Source organism: Cherax quadricarinatus, chromosome 44, assembly GCF_038502225.1.
Source record: "Cherax quadricarinatus isolate ZL_2023a chromosome 44, ASM3850222v1, whole genome shotgun sequence".
In the NCBI taxonomy this organism is placed as follows: Eukaryota; Metazoa; Arthropoda; class Malacostraca; order Decapoda; family Parastacidae; genus Cherax; species Cherax quadricarinatus.
In genome coordinates this window covers 20174946-20202164 of record NC_091335.1, presented here as the reverse complement: position 1 = coordinate 20202164, position 27219 = coordinate 20174946, and the positions used below count along the sequence as shown (strand labels likewise).

Sequence of the window (27219 nt, the reverse complement as noted above, 5' to 3'; positions counted from 1 at the left end):
TTTTTTACAAGGTGAACCAGTAAGACGGCGTTGAAGACCTTGGTCAAATGACCAAAAGTTCCACTGAACGGGTCATCATATGACTAAGACTAGTGTCAGGAAAAATATTTATAATTCTTCTGGTAAATAAAATGCCAGTATTACCTTGAAATTAAAGTTCGCAGAGTACGTTAACGGATATGAAGTAGGTAACTGTGTGTTAGTCGACATGTGGCTCGCAGCCAGGGAAAAATTGCTATGCCAGGGCGATGGAAGCTTCAGTAGTTGCTGAGTCGTATCAGAAATCTTCCCTATGAGGATAGACTGAGGGCCCTGAATTTGCACCCTCTAGAAAGGCGTAGAATTACGGAGGATATGATTGAGGTGTAGAAATGGAAAACGGGAATAAATAATACAGGGATGTAAATAGCGTGCTAAAAATATCTTGCCAAGACAGGACTCGCAGCAATGGTTTTAAGTTGGGAAAATTCAGATTCAGGAAGGATATAGGAAAGCACTGGTTTGGTAATAGAGTTGTGGATGAGTGGAACAAACTCCCGAGTACAGTCATAGTAGCTGAAACGCTGTGTAGTTCTAAAAATAGGTTAGATAAATGCATGAGTGGGTGTGAGTTGGACCTGACTAGCTTGTGCTACTGGGTCAGATGCCGTGCTCCTATCTTAAGTGAATGTGACCTAACCTGAATAGGTTGGGACATTGGCTTGGGCCTGTGGGGGACTTGGACCTGCGTCGCATGGGCCAGTAAGCCTGCTGCAGTGTTCCTTCTTTCTTATGTTGTTATATATCCTGAGTAAACCACCATATGGTAATGCCAGATATGGAATATTATGGTGCGGATTTACTTTGCATGTCACGTAATTGCTTTATTTGCTGTATATTTACAGGAAACATCTGATAGTTTTAACTTACAATTGAAGGACATTGGTTAAATCAAGGACGAATCAAGGCAAATGGGATAGTTTCCTGACACCTTTTGCCCCAGTTCTCCTAGCAGTAAATGTTAAGTAAAAGGACACGGGTGCAACTAATGCGATATTTTATTGTGGCAACGTTTCACTCTCCAGAAGCTTTGTCAAGCGAAACGTTGCCACAATAAAATGTCGCATTAGTTGCACTTGTGTCCTTTTACCTAACATGTCGGTAATTCTACCAACATTATTACAATAACAGTAAATGATCGGGGTGTTTGTTGTGAGTAGTATCCTGGGAAAGGAGGAGCTGGCAATATACCTTAGCTAGGACTGGGCTTTGAAATAAGCTGAGGTAGAATAACGACTTTCAGCACGTAAATTCAGTTGTGTAAATGAGCTGAAGTAGGATAACCGCTCCTAGCCTGTAAATTTACGTGTGTAAACAACTAGGATGTCTGCATAACAAGAGAAGGCTAGTACTACAACCAGGTCAGTGCCAGTGCAACTCTTCATGGATGGGAGATGGGAGGGCTGATGTCGTATGTTGATCCAGGGAATTGGAGCTGCCCTTCCCCTCCTCGGATCGTACCTCATTACCTCCTGTTCACGAAGCTGTCTATGACCCATGCGGATTTAACGCTTCCCCATAAATATAATAATAACAATGGTCCCTATTGTTTACATCTCTAACGTGTTGAGGTGTCGCAACTTATCTGTCTAATTTAGTCAACTCAAATTTATTCTCATAATTTACCATATTATTGAACTTGAAGCGGCTGGAAATCTAAGGTGGTATTTACCGAGATGACATAGTTGGTCAAATGTTACTCAGTGTTTATGTAAGTAGGAGAAGTGATGCAATGTTTGACGTTGGTATATATTTGTATCGTAAATGTAGACAGTGTTTGCCTCCTCGTGTGTGTACGTGTTATGTAAGTACGTGCATATGTTGTGTTTTTGTGTGTGGTGTGTATGTGTTGTGTGTTAGGTACCAGCTATTAGAGGCACTTGTCGATAGATACTCGACCTGTTCTGTGCGGTATACTCACCTATTTGTGGTTGCAGAAGTCGATTCTCGGATCCTGACCACATTGCAGATTCACTTCCTCGTAGTCTCCTGGACCTACTCTTAACACTGTGTGCGTACTCATCTATTTGTGGTGGCAAAGGTCGAGTCACCGCTCCTGTGTATGTGTGTGTGTGAGAGAGTGAGAGATAGGGGGACAGTATATCACCAAATAAGGTGAGTTAAAGTAACCTATCCTGCCTCACCACTCGTTACCTCATTCACCTTCCTAGCACGCTACGAACCTCACACTCTTCTCTCACACTTTAACCTTCTAACTCAACCTCGCCATACCTCTTCTTTAATCTGATTAGTGATTAAAGATAGTAGGGAACTACCTACCTCTTGTCAAACATAGGTAGTAGGTTAGTAAGCAGCAACCATCCAGGTAGGTACTACCATTCTGTCATACGAGTATCAAACATAGTAGGATGTTATGCAAGAATCATCCAGAGAAGTACTACCAACCTGTCATACGAGTGAATACAGGTAGCAGGATGGTAGACGACCATCCAAGGAGATAAAGACAATACACACGTAGCAAAACAAGTTTTTATTGCGGCACAGTTTCAAAGTGTATTGATCATATAAGTACCAAACGGAAGCCAGTTTAACGTTTTGCACTCTGGCTTTTCTTTCTGTCTCTTGAACATATAATAAGGCAAGTAAATCTCACAAACTTCTGCTTATATTCAGTATACTCTGTACTTCCCCGCGTGTATCTAAATAGTTCTATATTTACTTGCCTTTTATATGTTCAAGAGACAGAAAGAAAAGCCAGAGTGCAAAACGTTTAACTGGTTTCCGTTTGGCACTCATATGATCAATACACTTTGAAACTGTGCCGCAATAAAAACTATACACACAATACACTCACAGTAAACGGGTGATATCACAATATGCAAAATAACCACTGTGAAAAAAATAGTGAACTTCCAAGCGCTGTCCTGATTTCTCCCATTGTCAAAGAATTGTTCCTTGATATTTCTTGTTCCCTTTTTTTTCAGTGAATCTGGAATAACTGTAATGAAGTCATAACTCTTTCGAGCGTTGCCGAGACTGGAATGCCAGAAGTTAAAACATAAGCCGGCAGCTTTACCACTGTATACACCACGAGGATCTCCGATACTATGCTACATGTAGATATGAAATAGACAGTTGTGCGTGAAATTTACAATAGATGCATAAACATGACGGTTTATAGCCAGATTCACGACCCAGATAGAGAAATTATGGGATAAAGGTGGAGTTGGTTGTTTAGTGCAGTAATACTGAGGGTAGTGTACGTGGTATCTGAAAACACTCGTTACTATGTTGCAAAAAAACACTTTAAAACCTACTCATAGTGGTCAATCCTCTTAACCTTTCTTACCTCTCTCTTCTTGTCTATCCACAACCTTTCTTACCTCTCTCTTGTCTATCCACAACCTTTCTTACCTCTCTCTTCCTGTCTCTCCACAACCTTTCTTACCTCTCTCTTGTCTATCCACAACCTTTCTTACCTCTCTCTTCCTGTCTCTCCACAACCTTTCTTACCTCTCTCTTCCTGTCTCTCCACAACCTTTCTTACCTCTCTCTTCCTGTCTATCCACAACCTTTCTTACCTCTCTCTTTCTGTCTATCCACAACCTTTCTTACCTCTCTCTTCCTGTCTCTCCACAACCTTTCTTACCTCTCTCTTCTTGCCTATCCACAACCTTTCTTACCTCTCTCTTCCTGTCTCTCCACAACCTTTCTTACCTCTCTCTTCCTGTCTCTCCACAACCTTTCTTACCTCTCTCTTCCTGTCTATCCACAACCTTTCTTACCTCTCTCTTTCTGTCTATCCACAACCTTTCTTACCTCTCTCTTCCTGTCTCTCCACAACCTTTCTTACCTCTCTCTTCCTGTCTATCCACAAGCTTTATCACTATCCAGCGCCAGTCCTTGCCTTCCCCATTCTTGCCATCCCTCTTACGGCTTAACAAAGAAACACACATTAACACCACAGTGTACAGTACAACAAGGAAACTATGTACACTGAACAAACAAGATAAACAAGGTTAAAACCCCACACACTACCATACCAGACAGGAAAATGATGGAGGTTAAAAATACACTCCAAACAAATATAAATATTAAAACACAAATCAAACAGACAAAATAAAGAAGGTTAAAACACACTTCAAGTATGAAAATAAAGAGAAAAAAACACACTTCAGACATGAAAATAAAACAAACCACAAACAGGAAAAATAAGGTAAGCTTAAAACAAACAACAAAGAGGAATAAATAAGGAAGGTTAAAAACAAACAAGCAGGAAAAATAAGGAAGGTAAGAAACAACAAGCAGAAAAATATGGAAGGTTTAAAACAAACAACAAGCAGGAAAAATAAGGAAGGTAAAGAACAACAAGCAGAAAAATAAGGAAGGTTTAAAACAAACAAACAAGTAAGAAAAATAAGGTTAAAAAAACATCAAAGAGGAAATTAAGCAAGGGTAAAACATACACCATAATCCCACTTTAATAATAATAATTCTGCTGCTACTCCTACTATTGCTGCTATTACTATTATAACTACTACTACTGCTGTTACTATTATTACTACTCCTGTTATTACTACTGCTTCTGTTATTACTACTGTTACTATTATTACTACTGCTTCTGTTATTACTACTGTTACTATTATTACTACTGCTTCTGTTATTACTACTGCTTCTATTATTATTACTGCTTCTATTATTACTACTGTTACTATTATTACTACTGCTTCTGTTATTACTACTGCTTCTACTATTACTACTGCTTCTACTATTACTACTGCTTCTACTATTACTACTGCTTCTACTATTACTACTGCTCCCACTATTACTACTGCTTCTACTATTACTACTGCTTCTGCTATTACTACTGCTTCTGCTATTACTACTGCTTCTATTACTACTGCTTCTGTTATTACTACTGCTTCTATTATTACTACTGCTTCTGTTATTACTACTGCTTCTGTTATTACTACTGCTTCTATTATTACTACTGCTTCTGTTATTACTACTGCTTCTATTATTACTACTGCTTCTGTTATTACTACTGCTTCTGTTATTACTACTGCTTCTGTTATTACTACTGCTTCTGTTATTACTACTGCTTCTATTATTACTACTGCTTCTGTTATTACTACTGCTTCTATTATTACTACTGCTTCTGTTATTACTACTGCTTCTATTATTACTACTGCTTCTGTTATTACTACTGCTTCTATTATTACTACTGCTTCTGTTATTACTACTGCTTCTATTATTACTACTGTTACTATTATTACTACTGCTTCTATTATTACTACTGTTACTATTATTACTACTGTTACTATTATTACTACTGTTACTATTATTACTACTATTATTACTACTGCTTCTATTATTACTACTGCTTCTATTATTACTACTGCTTCTGTTATTACTACTGCTTCTATTATTACTACTGCTTCTGTTATTACTACTGCTTCTGTTATTACTACTGCTTCTATTATTACTACTATTATTACTACTGCTTCTATTATTACTACTGCTTCTATTATTACTACTGCTTCTATTATTACTACTGCTTCTATTATTACTACTGCTTCTGTTATTACTACTGCTTCTATTATTACTACTGCTTCTGTTATTACTACTGCTTCTGTTATTACTACTGCTTCTATTATTACTACTGCTTCTGTTATTACTACTGCTTCTGTTATTACTACTGCTTCTATTATTACTACTGCTTCTGTTATTACTACTGCTTCTGTTATTACTACTGCTTCTATTATTACTACTGTTACTATTATTACTACTGCTTCTATTATTACTACTGTTACTATTATTACTACTGTTACTATTATTACTACTGTTACTATTATTACTACTGCTTCTATTATTACTACTGTTACTATTATTACTACTGCTTCTATTATTACTACTGTTACTATTATTACTACTGTTACTATTATTACTACTGCTTCTATTATTACTACTGTTACTATTATTACTACTGTTACTATTATTACTACTGTTACTATTATTACTACTGCTTCTCTTATTACTACTGTTACTATTATTACTACTGCTTCTATTATTACTACTGTTACTATTATTACTACTGTTACTATTATTACTACTGCTTCTATTATTACTACTGTTATTATTATTACTACTGTTACTATTATTACTACTGTTACTATTATTACTACTGTTACTATTATTACTACTGTTACTATTATTACTACTGCTTCTATTATTACTACTGTTACTATTATTACTACTGTTACTATTATTACTACTGTTACTATTATTACTACTGTTACTATTATTACTACTGTTACTATTATTACTACTGTTACTATTATTACTACTGCTTCTATTATTACTACTGCTTCTATTATTACTACTGTTACTATTATTACTACTGTTACTATTATTACTACTGTTACTATTATTACTACTGTTACTATTATTACTACTGTTACTATTATTACTACTGCTTCTATTATTACTACTGTTACTATTATTACTACTGTTACTATTATTACTACTGTTACTATTATTACTACTGTTACTATTATTACTACTGTTACTATTATTACTACTGTTACTATTATTACTACTGCTTCTATTATTACTACTGCTTCTGTTATTATTACTGCTTCTATTATTACTACTGTTACTATTATTACTACTGTTACTATTATTACTACTGCTTCTCTTATTACTACTGCTTCTGTTATTATTACTGCTTCTGTTATTACTACTGTTACTATTATTACTACTGCTTCTGTTATTACTACTGCTTCTATTATTACTACTGCTTCTATTATTACTACTGCTTCTGTTATTACTACTGTTACTATTATTACTACTGTTACTATTATTACTACTGTTACTATTATTACTACTGCTTCTGTTATTACTACTGTTACTATTATTACTACTGTTACTATTATTACTACTGTTACTATTATTACTACTGCTTCTATTATTACTACTGTTACTATTATTACTACTGCTTCTGTTATTACTACTGTTACTATTATTACTACTGTTACTATTATTACTACTGTTACTATTATTACTACTGCTTCTGTTATTACTACTGTTACTATTATTACTACTGTTACTATTATTACTACTGTTACTATTATTACTACTGCTTCTATTATTACTACTGTTACTATTATTACTACTGCTTCTGTTATTACTACTGTTACTATTATTACTACTGTTACTATTATTACTACTGTTACTATTATTACTACTGCTTCTGTTATTACTACTGTTACTATTATTACTACTGTTACTATTATTACTACTGCTTCTATTATTACTACTGTTACTATTATTACTACTGTTACTATTATTACTACTGCTTCTGTTATTACTACTGTTACTATTATTACTACTGTTACTATTATTACTACTGTTACTATTATTACTACTGCTTCTGTTATTACTACTGTTACTATTATTACTACTGTTACTATTATTACTACTGCTTCTATTATTACTACTGTTACTATTATTACTACTGTTACTATTATTACTACTGTTACTATTATTACTACTGCTTCTGTTATTACTACTGTTACTATTATTACTACTGTTACTATTATTACTACTGTTACTATTATTACTACTGCTTCTATTATTACTACTGTTACTATTATTACTACTGCTTCTGTTATTACTACTGTTACTATTATTACTACTGTTACTATTATTACTACTGTTACTATTATTACTACCGCTTCTGTTATTACTACTGTTACTATTATTACTACTGCTTCTGTTATTACTACTGTTACTATTATTACTACTGTTACTATTATTACTACTGCTTCTATTATTACTACTGTTACTATTATTACTACTGCTTCTGTTATTACTACTGTTACTATTATTACTACTGTTACTATTATTACTACTGTTACTATTATTACTACTGCTTCTGTTATTACTACTGTTACTATTATTACTACTGTTACTATTATTACTACTGCTTCTATTATTACTACTGTTACTATTATTACTACTGTTACTATTATTACTACTGCTTCTGTTATTACTACTGTTACTATTATTACTACTGTTACTATTATTACTACTGTTACTATTATTACTACTGCTTCTGTTATTACTACTGTTACTATTATTACTACTGTTACTATTATTACTACTGCTTCTATTATTACTACTGTTACTATTATTACTACTGTTACTATTATTACTACTGCTTCTGTTATTACTACTGTTACTATTATTACTACTGTTACTATTATTACTACTGTTACTATTATTACTACTGCTTCTGTTATTACTACTGTTACTATTATTACTACTGTTACTATTATTACTACTGTTACTATTATTACTACTGCTTCTATTATTACTACTGTTACTATTATTACTACTGTTACTATTATTACTACTGTTACTATTATTACTACTGCTTCTATTATTACTACTGTTACTATTATTACTACTGTTACTATTATTACTACTGTTACTATTATTACTACTGCTTCTATTATTACTACTGTTACTATTATTACTACTGTTACTATTATTACTACTGCTTCTGTTATTACTACTGTTACTATTATTACTACTGTTACTATTATTACTACTGTTACTATTATTACTACTGCTTCTGTTATTACTATTGCTTCTATTATTATTACTGCTTCTATTATTATTACTGCTTCTATTATTATTACTGCTAATACAACTGCTACTGTAATAATAATAATAATAATAATAATAATAATAATAATTATCATTATTATTGTTATTATTATTATTATTATTATAATGACCAGCTGGCTAATCTTGGAGGTAGTAGAAGTCAACCTTCAGCTTTACCATAGTTCACATTCTCTCTCTCTCTCTCTCTCTCTCTCTCTCTCTCTCTCTCTCTCTTAGGATCAATCATACAAAGAAAGGTGTAAAGGTGTACATAACATGTGGTTCATGTTGTGTGCACATACAGTTCATGTGTGCACATACAGTTCATGTGTGCACATACAGTTTATGTGTGCACATACAGTTCATGTGTGCACATACAGTTCATGTGTGCACATACAGTTCATGTGTGCACATACAGTTCATGTGTGCACATACAGTTCATGTGTGTACATACAGTTCATGTGTGCACATACAGTTCATGTGTGCACATACAGTTCATGTGTGCACATACAGTTCATGTGTGCACATACAGTTCATGTGTGCACATACAGTTCATGTGTGCACATACAGTTCATGTGTGTACATACAGTTCATGTGTGTACATACAGTTCATGTGTGCACATACAGTTCATGTGTGCACATACAGTTCATGTGTGTACATACAGTTCATGTGTGTACATACAGTTCATGTGTGTACATACAGTTCATGTGTGCACATACAGTTCATGTGTGCACATACAGTTCATGTTTGCACATACAGTTCATGTGTGCACATACAGTTCATGTGTGCACATACAGTTCATGTGTGTACATACAGTTCATGTGTGCACATACAGTTCATGTGTGCACATACAGTTCATGTGTGCACATACAGTTCATGTGTGCACACACAGTTCATGTGTGCACATACAGTTCATGTGTGCACACACAGTTCATGTGTGCACATACAGTTCATGTGTGCACATACAGTTCATGTGTGCACATACAGTTCATGTGTGCACACACAGTTCATGTGTGCACATACAGTTCATGTGTGCACATACAGTTCATGTGTGCACATACAGTTCATGTGTGCACATACAGTTCATGTGTGCACACACAGTTCATGTGTGCACATACAGTTCATGTGTGCACATACAGTTCATGTGTGCACATACAGTTCATGTGTGTACATACAGTTCATGTGTGCACATACAGTTCATGTGTGCACATACAGTTCATGTGTGCACACACAGTTCATGTGTGCACATACAGTTCATGTGTGCACACACAGTTCATGTGTGCACATACAGTTCATGTGTGCACATACAGTTCATGTGTGCACATACAGTTCATGTGTGCACACACAGTTCATGTGTGCACATACAGTTCATGTGTGCACATACAGTTCATGTGTGCACATACAGTTCATGTGTGCACATACAGTTCATGTGTGCACATACAGTTCATGTGTGCACATACAGTTCATGTGTGCACATACAGTTCATGTGTGCACATACAGTTCATGTGTGCACATACATCTCATGTGTGCACATACAGTTCATGTGTGCACATACAGTTCATGTGTGCACATACAGTTCATGTGTGCACATACAGTTCATGTGTGCACATACAGTTCATGTGTGCACATACAGTTCATGTGTGCACATACAGTTCATGTGTGCACATACATCTCATGTGTGCACATACAGTTCATGTGTGCACATACAGTTCATGTGTGCACATACAGTTCATGTGTGCACATACAGTTCATGTGTGCACATACAGTTCATGTGTGCACATACAGCTCATGTGTGCACATACAGTTCATGTGTGCACATAATCATACAGTTAATAAACGCTTTACTAGTATTAACAAGACTCAGTAATAGTTGATAAATATTATCTGTCTAATACAGTATTTCCTAAAAGAAATATTTGGCTACTTAGCATTTATAAAAAATATTATTATTATTATTATTATTATTATTATTATTATTATTATTACAGCTTGTACGGCTATTACTACTACTGCTACTATTGCTGCTTCTACTACTATTACTACTACTACTGTTACTATTACTACTACCATTATTACTACTACTGTTACTAGTATTACTATTATTATTTTTATTCGGACAACACACCAACCGTCACCCACTAAGGTAGTCACCCAAAAAACTGAAACACATTCACCATTCACTCAATGGGTGTGTTGCCAGAAGTGCTGTGATATCATCATTACCGGTGAGGTTATAACTGGTGTCAACAGTGTCCAGTTAGTCTAGACACATTACTGGTGAGGTTATAACTGGTGTCAACAGTGTCCAGTTAGTCTAGACACATTACTGGTGAGGTTATAACTGGTGTCAACAGTGTCCAGTTAGTCTAGACACATTACTGGTGAGGTTATAACTGGTGTCAACAGTGTCCAGTTAGTCTAGACACATTACTGGTGAGGTTATAACTGGTGTCAACAGTGTCCAGTTAGTCTAGACACATTACTGGTGAGGTTATAACTGGTGTCAACAGTGTCCAGTTAGTCTAGACACATTACTGGTGAGGTTATAACTAGTGTCAACAGTGTCCAGTTAGTCTAGATACATTACTGGTGAGGTTATAACTAGTGTCAACAGTGTCCAGTTAGTCTAGACACATTACTGGTGAGGTTACAACTGGTGTCAACAGTGTCCAGTTAGTCTAGACACATTACTGGTGAGGTTATAACTGGTGTCAACAGTGTCCAGTTAGTCTAGATACATTATTGGTGAGGTTAAAACTGGTATCAACAGTGTCCAGTTAGTCTAGACACATTACCGGTGAGGTTATAACTGATGTCAACAGTGTCCAGTTAGTCTAGATACATTACTGGTGAGGTTATAACTGGTGTCAACAGTGTCCAGTTAGTCTAGACACATTACTGGTGAGGTTATAACTGGTGTCAACAGTGTCCAGTTAGTCTAGACACATTACCGGTGAGGTTATAACTGGTGTCAACAGTGTCCAGTTAGTCTAGATACATTACTGGTGAGGTTATAACTGGTGTCAACAGTGTCCAGTTAGTCTAGACACATTACTGGTGAGGTTATAACTGGTATCAACAGTGTCCAGTTAGTCTAGATACATTACTGGTGAGGTTATAACTAGTGTCAACAGTGTCCAGTTAGTCTAGATACATTACTGGTGAGGTTATAACTGGTGTCAACAGTGTCCAGTTAGTCTAGACACATTACTGGTGAGGTTATAACTGGTGTCAACAGTGTCCAGTTAGTCTAGATACATTACTGGTGAGGTTATAACTGGTGTCAACAGTGTCCAGTTAGTCTAGACACATTACTGGTGAGGTTATAACTGGTGTCAACAGTGTCCAGTTAGTCTAGATACATTACTGTTGAGGTTATAACTGGTGTCAACAGTGTCCAGTTAGTCTGGATACATTACTGGTGAGGTTATAACTGGTGTCAACAGTGTCCAGTTAGTCTAGACACATTACTGGTGAGGTTATAACTGGTGTCAACAGTGTCCAGTTAGTCTAGATTCATTACTGGTGAGGTTATAACTGGTGTTAACAGTGTCCAGTTAGTCTAGACACATTACTGGTGAGGTTATAACTGGTGTCAACAGTGTCCAGTTAGTCTAGACACATTACTGGTGAGGTTATAACTGGTGTCAACAGTGTCCAGTTAGTCTAGACACATTACTGGTGAGGTTATAACTGGTGTCAACAGTGTCCAGTTAGTCTAGACACATTACTGGTGAGGTTATAACTGGTGTCAACAGTGTCCAGTTAGTCTAGATACATTACTGGTGAGGTTATAACTGGTGTCAACAGTGTCCAGTTAGTCTAGACACATTACTGGTGAGGTTATAACTGGTGTCAAAAGTGTCCAGTTAGTCTAGACACATTTCCTGTCTGACGAAGCTAAACACCTAGATTACTTTTTCTCTCTAATGAATTTCCTGTGGTTTTTGTTGTACCTTGCTTCTCAGTATTGCTGCCTTGGTATCAAAAATCATATATATGTTGTGTCGAATAGGTAAAATTGGTCAGCAAGAACTTATTTAAAATTAAGTCCTTTTTAAAATTTTCTCTTATGCGTTTAAAGATATATTTTTTTTTCATTTATGTCAATGTAAAAATTAGTAATTTTGTACCAAAAGAATCTTAGAAAACTTACCTGTCCTTATTATAACAAGCTTAATTTAATTTAGCCTATTCCACCTAAATATATTTTTTATAAGTTTACATTAATGTAATAAACAAACACAATGAAATATATATTTTTTCCGTTAGGTTCAGAATGATTTTTGCGAAATTATTGCATACACAAATTTTCTCTTGCCTTATTCGGCAAGAAGAGCATTGCTATTTAAGCCAAAATCACAAGTTTTACCTATTCGGCACGAATAGGTACTGGCCCGCCATTGTGAGCGAGAACCACATGATGCCTTAACCCACAGGACCACCCAATCCTACAAGAACCAAGCACCCAGCCAAGCTAGGTGTGTTACTCTTGGTCCGAGGATATACGGAGGTGTGGGAGCTTTCAAGCTAATTTCATTCTCATCCCTGTTTTGTGTACTAACCTACGAGCAGCAAATATATATTAATTTTAACCACGAACGAGTGGTATTGATCAATAACAGCACTGTGCTAGCCAAGGATTCGAACCCATGTTGTACTGACCCGCCATTGCTTGAAAGCTCCCACACCTCCGTATGTCCTTGGACCAAGAGTAACACACCTAGCTTGGCTGGGTGCTTGGTTCTTGTAGGATTAGGTGGTTTTGTGGATTAAGGCGTCACGTGGTTCTCGCTCACAATGGCCGGCCAGTACAATATGGGTTCGAATCCTTGGCTAGCGCAGTGTTGTACACAGGTACACCGCTGATTTTCCGGCAACAGATGGTCCGGCACCTCCTTTAGTCCGGACAAAATTACGGACGAAATTCCCGCGCCCGCCAGTTTGGGAGCAGTAGTGTTGCAGCTAACTTTGTTGTTGATTATTTCTCTTTTTAAGTAATTATAACTGATTTTGACGGAATTTCTATTTTGGGGTAATTAATTGATAAACAAATTTTATTGATAAAAAAATCTTATTAATGCTGTTTCAGTGATACAGGTACCTGTACATTACAGTACCTTGCATAGTAGAGTACCTGTACATTACAGTACCTTGCATAGTAGAGTACCTGTACATTACAGTACCTTGCATAGTAGAGTACCTGTACATTACAGTACCTTGCATAGTAGAGTACCTGTACATTACAGTACCTTGCATAGTAGAGTACCTGTACATTACAGTACCTTGCATAGTAGAGTACCTGTACATTACAGTACCTTGCATAGTAGAGTACCTGTACATTACAGTACCTTGCATAGTAGAGTACCTGTACATTACAGTACCTTGCATAGTAGAGTACCTGTACATTACAGTACCTTGCATAGTAGAGTACCTGTACATTACAGTACCTTGCATAGTAGAGTACCTGTACATTACAGTACCTTGCATAGTAGAGTACCTGTACATTACAGTACCTTGCATAGTAGAGTACCTGTACATTACAGTACCTTGCATAGTAGAGTACCTGTACATTACAGTACCTTGCATAGTAGAGTACCTGTACATTACAGTACCTTGCATAGTAGAGTACCTGTACATTACAGTACCTTGCATAGTAGAGTACCTGTACATTACAGTACCTTGCATAGTAGAGTACCTGTACATTACAGTACCTTGCATAGTAGAGTACCTGTACATTACAGTACCTTGCATAGTAGAGTACCTGTACATTACAGTACCTTGCATAGTAGAGTACCTGTACATTACAGTACCTTGCATAGTAGAGTACCTGTACATTACAGTACCTTGCATAGTAGAGTACCTGTACATTACAGTACCTTGCATAGTAGAGTACCTGTACATTACAGTACCTTGCATAGTAGAGTACCTGTACATTACAGTACCTTGCATAGTAGAGTACCTGTACATTACAGTACCTTGCATAGTAGAGTACCTGTACATTACAGTACCTTGCATAGTAGAGTACCTGTACATTACAGTACCTTGCATAGTAGAGTACCTGTACATTACAGTACCTTGCATAGTAGAGTACCTGTACATTACAGTACCTTGCATAGTAGAGTACCTGTACATTACAGTACCTTGCATAGTAGAGTACCTGTACATTACAGTACCTTGCATAGTAGAGTACCTGTACATTACAGTACCTTGCATAGTAGAGTACCTGTACATTACAGTACCTTGCATAGTAGAGTACCTGTACATTACAGTACCTTGCATAGTAGAGTACCTGTACATTACAGTACCTTGCATAGTAGAGTACCTGTACATTACAGTACCTTGCATAGTAGAGTACCTGTATATTACAGTACCTTGCATAGTAGAGTACCTGTATATTACAGTACCTTGCATAGTAGAGTACCTGTACATTACAGTACCTTGCATAGTAGAGTACCTGTACATTACAGTACCTTGCATAGTAGAGTACCTGTACATTACAGTACCTTGCATAGTAGAGTACCTGTATATTACAGTACCTTGCATAGTAGAGTTCCTGTACATTACAGTACCTTGCATAGTAGAGTACCTGTACATTACAGTACCTTGCATAGTAGAGTACCTGTACATTACAGTACCTTGCATAGTAGAGTACCTGTACATTACAGTACCTTGCATAGTAGAGTACCTGTACATTACAGTACCTTGCATAGTAGAGTACCTGTACAATACGATACATTGCACACTACAGCACCTGTACAATACAGTACCTTGCACACTACAGCACCTGTACAATACCTTGAACAGTACAGAACCTGTACAATACAGCACCTTGCATAGTACAACACCTGTAATACAGCACCTTGCACGCTACAGGACCTGTACAATACAATAGCTTGCACAGTACAACAAGTGTACAATACAGTACCTTGGACAGTACAACAAGTGTACAATACAGTACCTTGGACAGTACAACAAGTGTACAATACAGTACCTTGGACAGTACAACAAGTGTACAATACAGTACCTTGGACAGTACAACAAGTGTACAATACAGTACCTTGCACAGTACAACAAGTGTACAATACAGTACCTTGCACAGTACAACAAGTGTACAATACAGTACCTTGGACAGTACAACAAGTGTACAATACAGTACCTTGCACAGTACAACAAGTGTACAATACAGTACCTTGGACAGTACAACAAGTGTACAATACAGTACCTTGGACAGTACAACAAGTGTACAATACAGTACCTTGGACAGTAGAGTATTAATCAATTTGTATCATTTATACTAATGTACATGTACTTGTATTTAATTTAATTATTTAATTTACATGAAATATTGTTTTAATTTAAGTCTCTAGCAGTCCATGGTGCGTTAGACACGTACGGGAAGTGTATAATTAGTGGGCTAGAGTGTGTTGATGAAGGTGACCACCATTGGTTCGGCACAACGATTAATGTATGTACAGACATACAAACATTAATCTCAGGCCAAAAGAGACTCGAACCTACGAACCGTGGGACAAGGTACGCAGTCGTCTACACACCATCACACTCTGGTCCAGTACTTTGGGGCCCAGACAAACTAGGAATTTGGTCCAAAGCAGCCAGCATTCAAGGTGGTGGTTTTTGAGTTTTTCATCTTATCCGCCAGCATGCATCAACCAACGAGAGATTTTAAGAATGTTTAGACTTTGGAAAACAAGTGAAATATTGGTCCAAAGTATTTAACTGTGTGTGATAGTGTGTGGAGGACTGCGTACCTTGTCCCAAGGTTCGTAGGTTCAAGTCTTCTTTGGCCTGAGATTAGTGTTTCCAAACATTTCACTTGTTATATGAAGTCTAAACATACACACACACACACACACACACACACACACACACACACACGGGTATATACAGACGTTCGCTTGTGAAATCAGATCAGAATTACAGGAGGAGAATTAAATAGCTTGAAACCATGCTTGAGTCCCACTGGTGTACCCGGGCTGGGAAGAAACATGGTTTGTAAATAAGGCTGTCCAACTTTTGAGACATCTGTGGCCGAGGGGTCTAGAGTGCCAGTTAAGGAACCTTGCCAGCCTCCCTGACGTGACTTCGAATCCTGGTGACTGCGCTCTTTGTGTGTATATACCCGCCTGTTTCTGCGTGGTGCATATATATATATATATATATATATATATATATATATATATATATATATATATATATATATATATATATATATATATATATATATATATATATATATATATATATATATATATATATATATATATATATATATATATATATATATATATATATATGGAGTTGTGTACACATACAGGTGTGGCTATACGTTTTCTTACGGGTATTCATGTACGTTTTTATGTGCTTACGCCTTTATCTGCGTCAGGTTTTTGCAGGTGCATGTGTCCAATATGAGTGTATAACCTGGTTTTTCTCTTTCTTGCCTGATCCAGGTGATGGAAGATACACGCCCATCACCCATGGCCACCTGCTTGTGGGTGATCCTGCCCCTCTCTGTGAAGTTTAGGGTGTGCCGTTTAATGTTGCATATGTTTTAACGGTTTGCTAACAGCTTCGGTTGTGTTCGTTTCAGTGTGGAGGTTTTGTGAGTGCTTGTCGGTTTATATTTTTGGATGACCTGTTGCTTGTTTGCAGTTTTTAAAATGTATTTTTTTCCCTGTTTGCAGGAAGTAGAGGAGCACGTGTATGGTGAGGGAGACCTGAGGGCGCTGACGCAGGCGAGGGAGGGGCGAGGGTGGGAGGTAGCTCGCCCAGAGAAGAGACTGGTCCACCAGTCAGCCAGGAAGTGGGGCACTGTTGATACCCAGGACGTCCATGAGACGAGTCGCATCCAGGTGAGTGAGAGAGAGAGAGAGAGAGATAACACGAATGGTAGTGATGACTAAGACACCTTGGTATCTTTACTGAGAGGTGTTTGGCATGCAGGGCATCTTTATCAATCTAGTACAGAAGTTTGAGGATGAAGACTTGAAGAGTGGAGCCAGTGGTAGAAGTGGTGAGGTACAGCAGTTGAAGACGTGGCCACATGTGGGCGAGACCCACTAATAAAAGTGGGTCAGGCCCAGAAGGTAGGCCAGAGATTAAGCAATAAAGTTGTAGATAAGGAGAGATGTAGCAGTTGAGGATGTCTCCGTGTTCGTACCTCTGTATCAGATTAATCAAATCCGTTGTGCAAGATATACATCTGTCAGTAAAGGTATCCAGGTTTTTCACAAGTGTCTTATCAACTTGTGGGTTTTATACCACTGATGTAATGATAGTTGTCTGACACAACATAAGTATGTAATCTTGGTACACAGAATCTCTACTATAACTCCATCGCTAATGTCTAACTCTATAAACCTGACCTACTTCCACTAGCCTTAGTGGACGGAGGATCAAGCCTCCACCACTCCTTGCGCTGAATGATTCACGCAGGTTTAGCGTTTATCATAAAGAAATAAAAAACCCAATTATCATATCTCTGTATTACATTAATAAAGGCTACTATGTACGCGAGACAAGTCTCTCAATAAAGATACCCAGGTGCTGCAGTTTGTGAGGCTTGAAATCAAGGACCTGGTGAGGATTGAAGCAATGCAAATGAGTTCTAAAACTCACAGGCCAGTGCGTTAGCCTCTCTAATAAGATTCATCCAACTAGGAATATTTCTACACACCATAGGGAGGTTATCATGGGCCACCACTGTGACCACAAATACAGATTTTTACAGATGAATCCCACACCACCATGGCTGTGGCGTGCTCTAGTTCAAGTTCCTTCAAAGCCGCGGATATGAAAAACCTGTATTTGTGGTCACAGTTGTGGCCCATGATAACCTCCCTATGGCGCATAGAAATATACCTAGTTGGATGAACTGTTTAGTAAGTTCATTTAGGCACAGGTACACTTAAATACAATTATACATAATGTAAATTAACTAGGATAACCACAAAAAAAGTAATAAACAGAATCATAGACAGTTGGAGCCTCCCGTCACATTCTTCTGTTTATAGTAAATATGTTCATTCTTATTTAATTTTAGTTTCCTTAAAGGAGAAACTAATAGTTAATGAACCAAGGAGCTAAAAATTTAAAGACAAAGTGACTCATAAATGGTCCAAGTCGGACCGAAACGTCTGTCACAATGTTGTGTGTGCGAGTTATTTGTGTGTTGAAGAAACTAAAGCAGCGATGGAGCTCGGCGCTTATATACTGGCGCAGGTGTACGACTTGCAGCAGGTGTACGACTTGCAGCAGGTGTACGACTTGCAGCAGGTGTACGACTTGCAGCAGGTGTACGACTTGCAGCAGGTGTACGACTTGCAGCGGGTGAAGGCAGTGTCACTGGTAGGCTGAGGGACTGATTACCTCATCTTTTGTATATAATTCTTCACATTGTGTCCTTGTATTGATGAAGCCGCTGGTTGGCGAAACGTCTACAAATAAAGATACCCACATGTTGCACATGTGTCTAATTCTTCATCTTGTCGGAAATGGATACAGTTTATGTACAGTTATTTGTGTATTGTTCCAGTCACGATATTGTGACTTCTCGTTCTTTCAAGTAACTTATTTCGGTTGGTGACGCTGCAGGATGGTCATGTGGTGACGGAGACGGAGAAGACCACTCAGCACGAGGACTACGAAAACGAGTCAGTGCCAGACTCTGGGTCGTCCCTCAGTGACGGCTCCGTGCACGAGGAAGCGCACGAGACCCACCACAACATCGTGCACACGAAGGACGAGGACCTGGTTGAGTATTACGGCGTGCCCCGTGGCGCCACTCTCGCCCAGGGTGTCAAGGTCAGCACCGGGTAGCTTGTTGGTAGCCAGTGTAGCACAGGGGTAGCCAGGGTAGCAAGGGGCAGCTTCATAGTAGCCACGGTAGCACACTTAGTTTTTTAGGTCAGCACTGGTAGCTCACTAGACCACTGGTAGATCACTAGAACACTGATGGATCACTAGTAGATCACTAGACCACTTATAGATTATTAGACCACTGGTAGGTTACTAGAGACCACTGGTAGGTCACTAGACCACTGGTAGGTCACTAGACCACTGGTAGATCACTAGACCACTGGTAGGTCACTAGACCACTGGTAGATCACTAGACCACTGGTAGATAAATAGACCACTGGTAGATCACTAGATTGCTGGTAGATCACTAGAGACCACTGGTAGATCACTAGATACCACTGGTAGATCACTAGACCACTGGTAGATCACTAGATTACTGGTAGATCACTAGAGACTACTGGTAGATCACTAGATACCACTGGTAGATCACTAGATACCACTGGTAGATATCTAGATCACTAAATTACTGATAGATCACTAGAGACCACTGGTAGATCACTAGAGACCACTAGTAGATCACTAGATACCACTGGTAGATCACTAGGCCACTGGTAGATCACTAGATTACTGATAGATCACTAGAGATCACTGGAGACCACTGGTAGATCACTAGACCACTGGTAGGTCACTAGACCACTGGTAGATCACTAGACCACTGGTAGACAACTAGACCACTGGTGGATCACTAGACCACTGGTAGATAAATAGACCACTGGTAGATCACTAGATTGCTGGTAGATCACTAGACCACTGGTAGATCACTAGAGATCACTGGTAGATCACTAGAGATCACTGGTAGATCACTAGAAATCACTGGTAGATCACTATAGATCACTGGTAGATCACTATAGATCACTGGTAGATCACTAGAGATCACTGACAGATCCCTAGAGATCACTGATAGATCACTAGAGATCACTGGTAGATCACTAGAGATCACTGGTAGATCACTAGAGATCACTGGTAGATCACTAGAGATCACTGGTAGATCACTAGAGATCACTGATAGATCACTAGAGATCACTGATAGATCACTAGAGATCACTGGTAGATCACTAGAGATCACCGATAGATCACTAGAGATCACTGATAGATCACTAGAGATCACTGATAGATCACTAGAGATCACTGATAGATCACTAGAGATCACTGATAGATCACTAGAGATCACTGGTAGATCACTGGTAGATCACTAGAGATCACTGATAGATCACTAGAGATCACTGATAGATCACTAGAGATCACTGATAGATCACTAGAGATTACTGATAGATCACTAGAGATCACTGATAGATCACTAGAGATCACTGGTAGATCACTAGAGATCACTGATAGATCACTAGAGATCACTGATAGATCACTAGAGATCACTGATAGATCACTAGAGATCACTGGTAGATCACTAGAGATCACTGGTAGATCATTAAATTAGAGATACACTACCTAGTTAATCTTGCTATCTCTCAGTTTCTACTTATACGCCTTTGTTTACCTCTCTATTTTGGAAAGTTGCTTTTGTAACTGTTAATTTTCATTTGTTTATAAACTTACTTATGTTAAAAGTTTTTCTTTGAGTCATTGACACAGTTATTACTGGTTTTATTTAATTAGAATAATGACGTACTGACAGTATAATTTCCAATTGTTCCTCCTCTCTGAGGAGAAGAGGAGGGTTGTAAAAGCATTGTGTCTGTTCAGCGATTATGGACAGAGGATCGAGCCTACATCACTTCTTGTGGGAATCGCTAAACACGGGTTTATCGCTTCCCATAATAACAACAACAACGATAATAATAATAATAATAATAATAATAATATATAGGCAAAGAAAACGAAGTACTGGGAGTCCTGCAGTTCACCAACCCTAGGTTACACTTATCCACACTTACAAACGCTACCCCCAGTTCTTACATCCACATTTACAAGCACTCTAGGGTGCACACATTCACATTTACAAACATTTTAGGGCGCACACATCCTCCAAATCACCCCTCCGTGCACACATCCCCACTTAACAAACATCCCAGGGTGCACACATCCACACTTAACAAACATCCCAGGGTGCACACATCCTCACAAACATCCCAGGGCAGAGATCCACACAAACATCCCAGAGTACACACATCCACACAGAACAGCTCAGGATGCACACATCCACACTTCCAGTCGGCTGGTTTGTGAACTAGTTACAGTATTCTAGTTATTGAACTTCGTAACCAATGTGCGAAGCATTGCTAACAACACTTGTAAGTTGAAACTTAGAAATGCGACCAGTTGGTTAGTTGGGAACCTGTATCAGGATATGTGTACTATGTTTATAAGTTAAAGTACGGTACTGAATTAGGTGTCCCGTAGTTCGAGTGCTAGCACACTCAGCTCATACAGTGAGGTCCGGGGGTCGATCCCCAGTACGGGTGGAAACATTAGGACGTGTTTCCTGAAGACACCTGCTATTCATGTTCACCTATCAGTAAAATAGGTACTTGGGTGTTAGTCGACTGATGTGGGTCGCATCATGGGACAAAATTGACCTAATTTGCCTGAAATGCTCTGCATAACAAGGGGATTTCTGTAAAGTAGTATGTCATTGATGTCAGCTAGGACTGTATACCTTGTACATGTACTTGTAGAAATGAAGATTATTGTTATTATTATTATTGTCGTTGTATTAGGTCAGCACGGGGGTAGCATCTTAGTGGGCAGGTCAGCACTGTGTATCTAAATCTGTGTTGGTCATATAACTGGCGAGGAAGGTAATTAGGTTCGTTTCAGTGCCCTGAACGAAGAACCCTTTATCATTCTACGGTGTACTAAAGCCTTTATGTATTCTGCAGCTTGGTGAGGGGATGCATGTGGTGAGTGAGGACTTCCACGAGGACCGGGAAGGGGAGGAGCTCGATTCCCTCAGTGAGAGACTTCGCCGTGCTCGCCGCCTGGGAGCCATCAAACCCAAGCCAAGAGACACGCCAGAGCGCACGGACGCCCTCACTCGCCGACCCCTCGACTACCATCAAGAGGAGGAAACCCGCAAGTCAGAGACCAACCGCTGGCTTGAGAACCACTTTGGAAGTGAATCTGGACGCTCAGGCAGCTCCCACCACGAACCTGAGGAGGCAAGTGGCGTACATACTGCCGGCGGTAACGTTATCACCATCACCATGAGTCCCCGCCCAGCCACCCCTGAGGACATGCCCGATGCCCCTCCCCCACCCATACACCGATGGCCTGCATCTTCGTCACTCTCACAGAACCATTCACTGGCGTCTAAAGCGCCGCCACCGCCACAGCCGCCTAAACCAGCTGCGGCTTGGACGCCGTCGCCACCAGCACCGTCACATCAGCAACCAGCGCCACACAATGGCGAGGAAATAACTGACACCATGATCGCTGCTGCTCGAGCCAGGCTGCGCTCTACTGGGCGCATCCTCGATGACAGTGACCAAGGCAATCCGCCCCTCAGTCCACCCTCCACTAATGGGACTAGATTCACAAGTTTACAGGATCGGGTGCATGTGCAAGCATCTTCTGCAGGAACGTTCAGCTCACCCCCAGTCTCTCCCACAGGAATTAGTCGTCCTGATGACCCAGTGTATGGTAGCAGGTTCAGATCTGGCAGCCCCAGTGGGCCTTCTCGTTTATTTTCCACACACAACAGAAGCTATAGACCAGCAGCACCGTCTCCCCCAGAGAGCCCTCCACCGCCCGTTCCAGTCACACCACCACCACCTCCAATCAATGTCAACAGGTCACAGTCATTCAATACAGCCAACAAGAGTTGGATGAACAGTAATTTAAAGACATCTTCATCTCGTCTTATGGACTCGAGGCTGAAGGAGTACCGCAGTGAGGAACAGCTTGACACTGTGGGTCACAAACCATACACTCGCTGGTCCACTACACACAGAGAAATTTCACCTGAACCCTCGAGGGAACTCACTCCTCCACCTCCTCCACGACAACGCACCTCTCACACACCTCAGTCAAAGTACACGCACTATAATACTGCACCTACCAGGTCTTCCAGGTCCTCTAAGACCTCCGAGTTTGCAACACAAACAGTTGCTCGGGATTCAGGCACACAGACTGACCCATCCCCAGTACCACCACCACGTACCAAGAAAAAGAACAGGCCTAAAACTTACTATTTTGGGCAGGATTCTTCCTCATCGACATCTTCCTCAAACAGAGTAACGAAAACTCCCACTAATGCAGCCACAAACACTGTATCTTACACTAACACAAATAAGCAGAACCAGTCGTCGCCCAAAGTAGAAAGAAGGTTCCGCACTACAAAAACCATCACGCCCGTCATAGTGCCCACCACCAACGCCAGCAGTACAAACCACAACTCAATCTTGAAGAACCGCTCTTGGCATTACCGTAGCATGGACGAACTTAGTACTGGCGTGGAGAGCACTCCTAAGGCCTCCTGGACGAACACTGTTGACCCGCGTCGCCGCCCTCGCAACTATAACAAAGCAAAAGAACCAGAGACTAAAACGCTTCCCAAAAAACTGGTGAATGGCACCTTGTCTCCCAGTAAAACGTATATATTCGGTGGTGACAATACCTCAAGTGTGAGTCGTGTACAGCCAGAGTCTTCATCTCACCTCCGAAGATCTCATGGAGGATCTATGGTCAATGTGTCTCTAGCCAGTATGTCTTCTCCAAAGAGCAAAGTTCAAGTAGAACAGGAAGATAGGCAATCACCACCCAGAAATATCCGTCCTGTTATCAGGAGTAAAAGTCTAAATGTAAAGCCTGCCCCCCTGAGCACCGTGCCGTCTTCAGTGGGAGTGCCATCAGGCAGTGGCCTTTCTAGCCATCAGCGGACGTCTTCTGTATATAAATCCTCTCCATACCTTAATCTGAGAAGTCCCAACCTCATTGCTACCATCGCCCGTTCAAACTCTACCAGACGAACAACTGAAGACCAGAATGGTGACTATGAGGACGAGGAGTCTCTGCCTCCTGGTGAGCGCTACACTTCTCGCAACACGCCCCACACTGCTGCATATAACAGCCACAACCCACCCACCATGAATGGTCAAGATAACCGAGATGAGGAGAAACGAAATAGATTCATGAAAGGCCTCTTAACATCGGCTCCTGAGCTCTTCCATTTCATCCATGGTGATGAGGTTGATAAGCAAGGAAGTGAGAGTGTGCCCAGTAAAACTCGTCTGTCTCCCAACCCGCCAGAATCTCCTCCACAACTAATTAGACCTCCAGAGTCTCCTGTGACTTCCCCAACGGTCACATCACCGCCAACTTCAGCACCTCGTATCTTTACTTTTGGGCGAGGAGAGACGGGATCTCTGAAGCGTAATCCTACACTGTCGCAGGAGAGTAGCTCTAACAACCGTTTCACCAGTCTAGGAAGGCCCCGGGAGAGCATTACCAGCAACTACCGGGACAACTCCAGCAGCCGTAAGGATGCCACTACCACTAATCATCGCAACAGTCTAAGCTCCCAGTACCATCGTAACGCCCTCCTCAGCAACAATGGAACCACTTCCCTCAATCGGCCAAAATTCAATCTGAAATCTTCCGGAGGATCTTCTATTTTGTATTCTACCTCCTTTCGTAACAGACAAGATCCTGGGCCAGCCTCGCTTACTCGGCGAGGGTCGGACTCCCACGACCCGCCTACCCAGTCGCAGAGATGGAGAGAACAGAATGACAACGCTGTGGCAGGGAAAGCCGGGGAAAAGGTCTCCTCAAATATCACCCGAGACGGCGCTGTTCTCATACCCATAAGAGACTGGAACAGCCGCTGAGGCATTGGTGCTAAAGATAGATGTAGTGTTAATACAAATGACGCGTGAAAATTTCCGTGTCGACCTATCATACCAAACATTTGTAATGGATAGTTTCCTTATACTCTTGACAAGCTTTTGGTTAGATCCAGAATATGTTGAGAAAAAGCTTTTCAAGAAAGAGTATCAGGCAGTAACTTCAAAAATCTGGTGATAAAATTTCAAGTCATTTCAGTATATACTAGTATCAAGATATTTATTAATATTTACTGTTATATCTGCCACTTTTCTACTTATCACGCTACAGTCACAAAAAAAAAATAAAACCACTGAAGAGGCTCATGAAAGGTGGGGAGCTCTCCCGGTCTCGCTGTTGTGAGCCGAGGTTGAGCTCCCTGGTGATCCAACCCTGGCTCACCTTCCTGCTGTAGCAGTGATTGTTGAGTGATGTCTCACCTTGCTACAGCAGTGATTAATGTCTCATTTTCTTGCTGTAGCAGTGATTATTAATTAAGTGGCATGTCCATCTCATGTGTCTCACTTTCCTACTGTAGCAGTGATTGTTCAGTGATGTCTCACCTCTGCTGTAGCAGTTATTGTTGAGTAATATGTCTCACCTGTGCTGTAGCAGTGATTGGTGAATGGTGTGGTTCACTTCACCTGGCTAACCTTCTGCTGTAGCAGTGATTGTTCAGTAGTGTGGCCCACATCACTTGTCTCACCCACCTGCTGTATAGTGTAACTTTCTAGTGGGAAGCGACCCACCTAGCCTGGTTCACCTACATCTTGCAGCAGTCTGACTTACAATTATTTCTGTTGAAAAACAAAGGACAGTACGAGCGGTAATGATATATATATATATATATATATATATATATATATATATATATATATATATATATATAGATATATATATATATATATATATATATATCTAGATCCGTGTGTTTTATAGGTTTCAACGTGCCATAGAGTGAAAAAGAGTTGAGGTGTAGTAGAAGGGAAGTTACTCTGTAGCCTATCAATTGCACCTGGAGCATTGAGGTTGTAGTTCACCTGCACATTAATATCAGGTATACTTGAATCCCTAGTAAAGGGATTAAAGTAATTTAAGTGTGTACACACGGATATAAATCTCGGCATATATACTCTGTGTGATACGCTTTAAGTTTGGGAAGGCCGTAAACTCTACCCTCCAACGCTTTTACTCACACTCAGTATATAATATGCATTCTTTTACTAGCTAATTTATCATCATTTTAATACAATAACTACTTAGAATAGAACTTGACAAGCGTTCAGTACACATATATGTATCATACCTCGACCTTACATTGTAAATGAACCCTACTGGGCTAAAGGCAGCGTAATGATCTAAATCAGGACGACTGCCCATCTTTTGATATACCTTATGCATTGTTTTCTGTCGGTTAATTGTTGTTTTCACTATTCAGTATATAACGTTGTTAATTGTTGGTGCCTGTCTGACCTTTGTTTACTTACAAGTTAAATTAAAACAATACTTAGTTGTAATGAAGAACAGCGTTACGCCAGTTAAACTGTAACATACGGGGCATCAACACATTATGCAATTCAAGAAATATTCTGCCCTCAGAGACTCTCTTTACTGTAAGCTTCCTCACTTCTAACCAAATACTACTGAGGGTTGTATACTCTGGAATATAACTTTTTTTTATTGGCTCTTTTTGCCTTCCGTAACTCAACCATTAATTTTAATTTTTTTTTTACATTAAGTAATTTACATTTTATTGTAAAGCATTTTCTAAAAAACAATGTTGCATTAGTGCATAATATGTATTTTTGTGTTAATGTAAGCTTAATGTGTATATTTTAAATAATTGTATAGACTATACACAAATTTTATAATAAAAAATGAAAATATTA

The 27219-nt window shown here is 39.3% G+C and overlaps 1 protein-coding gene across 3 annotated transcripts in view; it reads left to right on the top strand.

The window, feature by feature from the left end:
• Nucleotides 1–26185, top strand: part of LOC128697353 (uncharacterized) — a 272403-nt gene extending 246218 nt beyond the window's left edge. For all 3 annotated transcript variants that reach the window (XM_070094179.1, XM_070094180.1, XM_070094181.1), the window contains 3 exons: nt 17383–17550; nt 19292–19501; nt 22390–26185. In XM_070094179.1, the coding sequence (XP_069950280.1) occupies nt 17383–17550; nt 19292–19501; nt 22390–25335 (3324 nt within the window). In that variant the 3' untranslated portion in view covers nt 25336–26185. The remainder of the gene's footprint in view (nt 1–17382; nt 17551–19291; nt 19502–22389) is intronic.
• The last annotated feature ends 1034 nt before the right edge of the window (nt 26186–27219 follow it).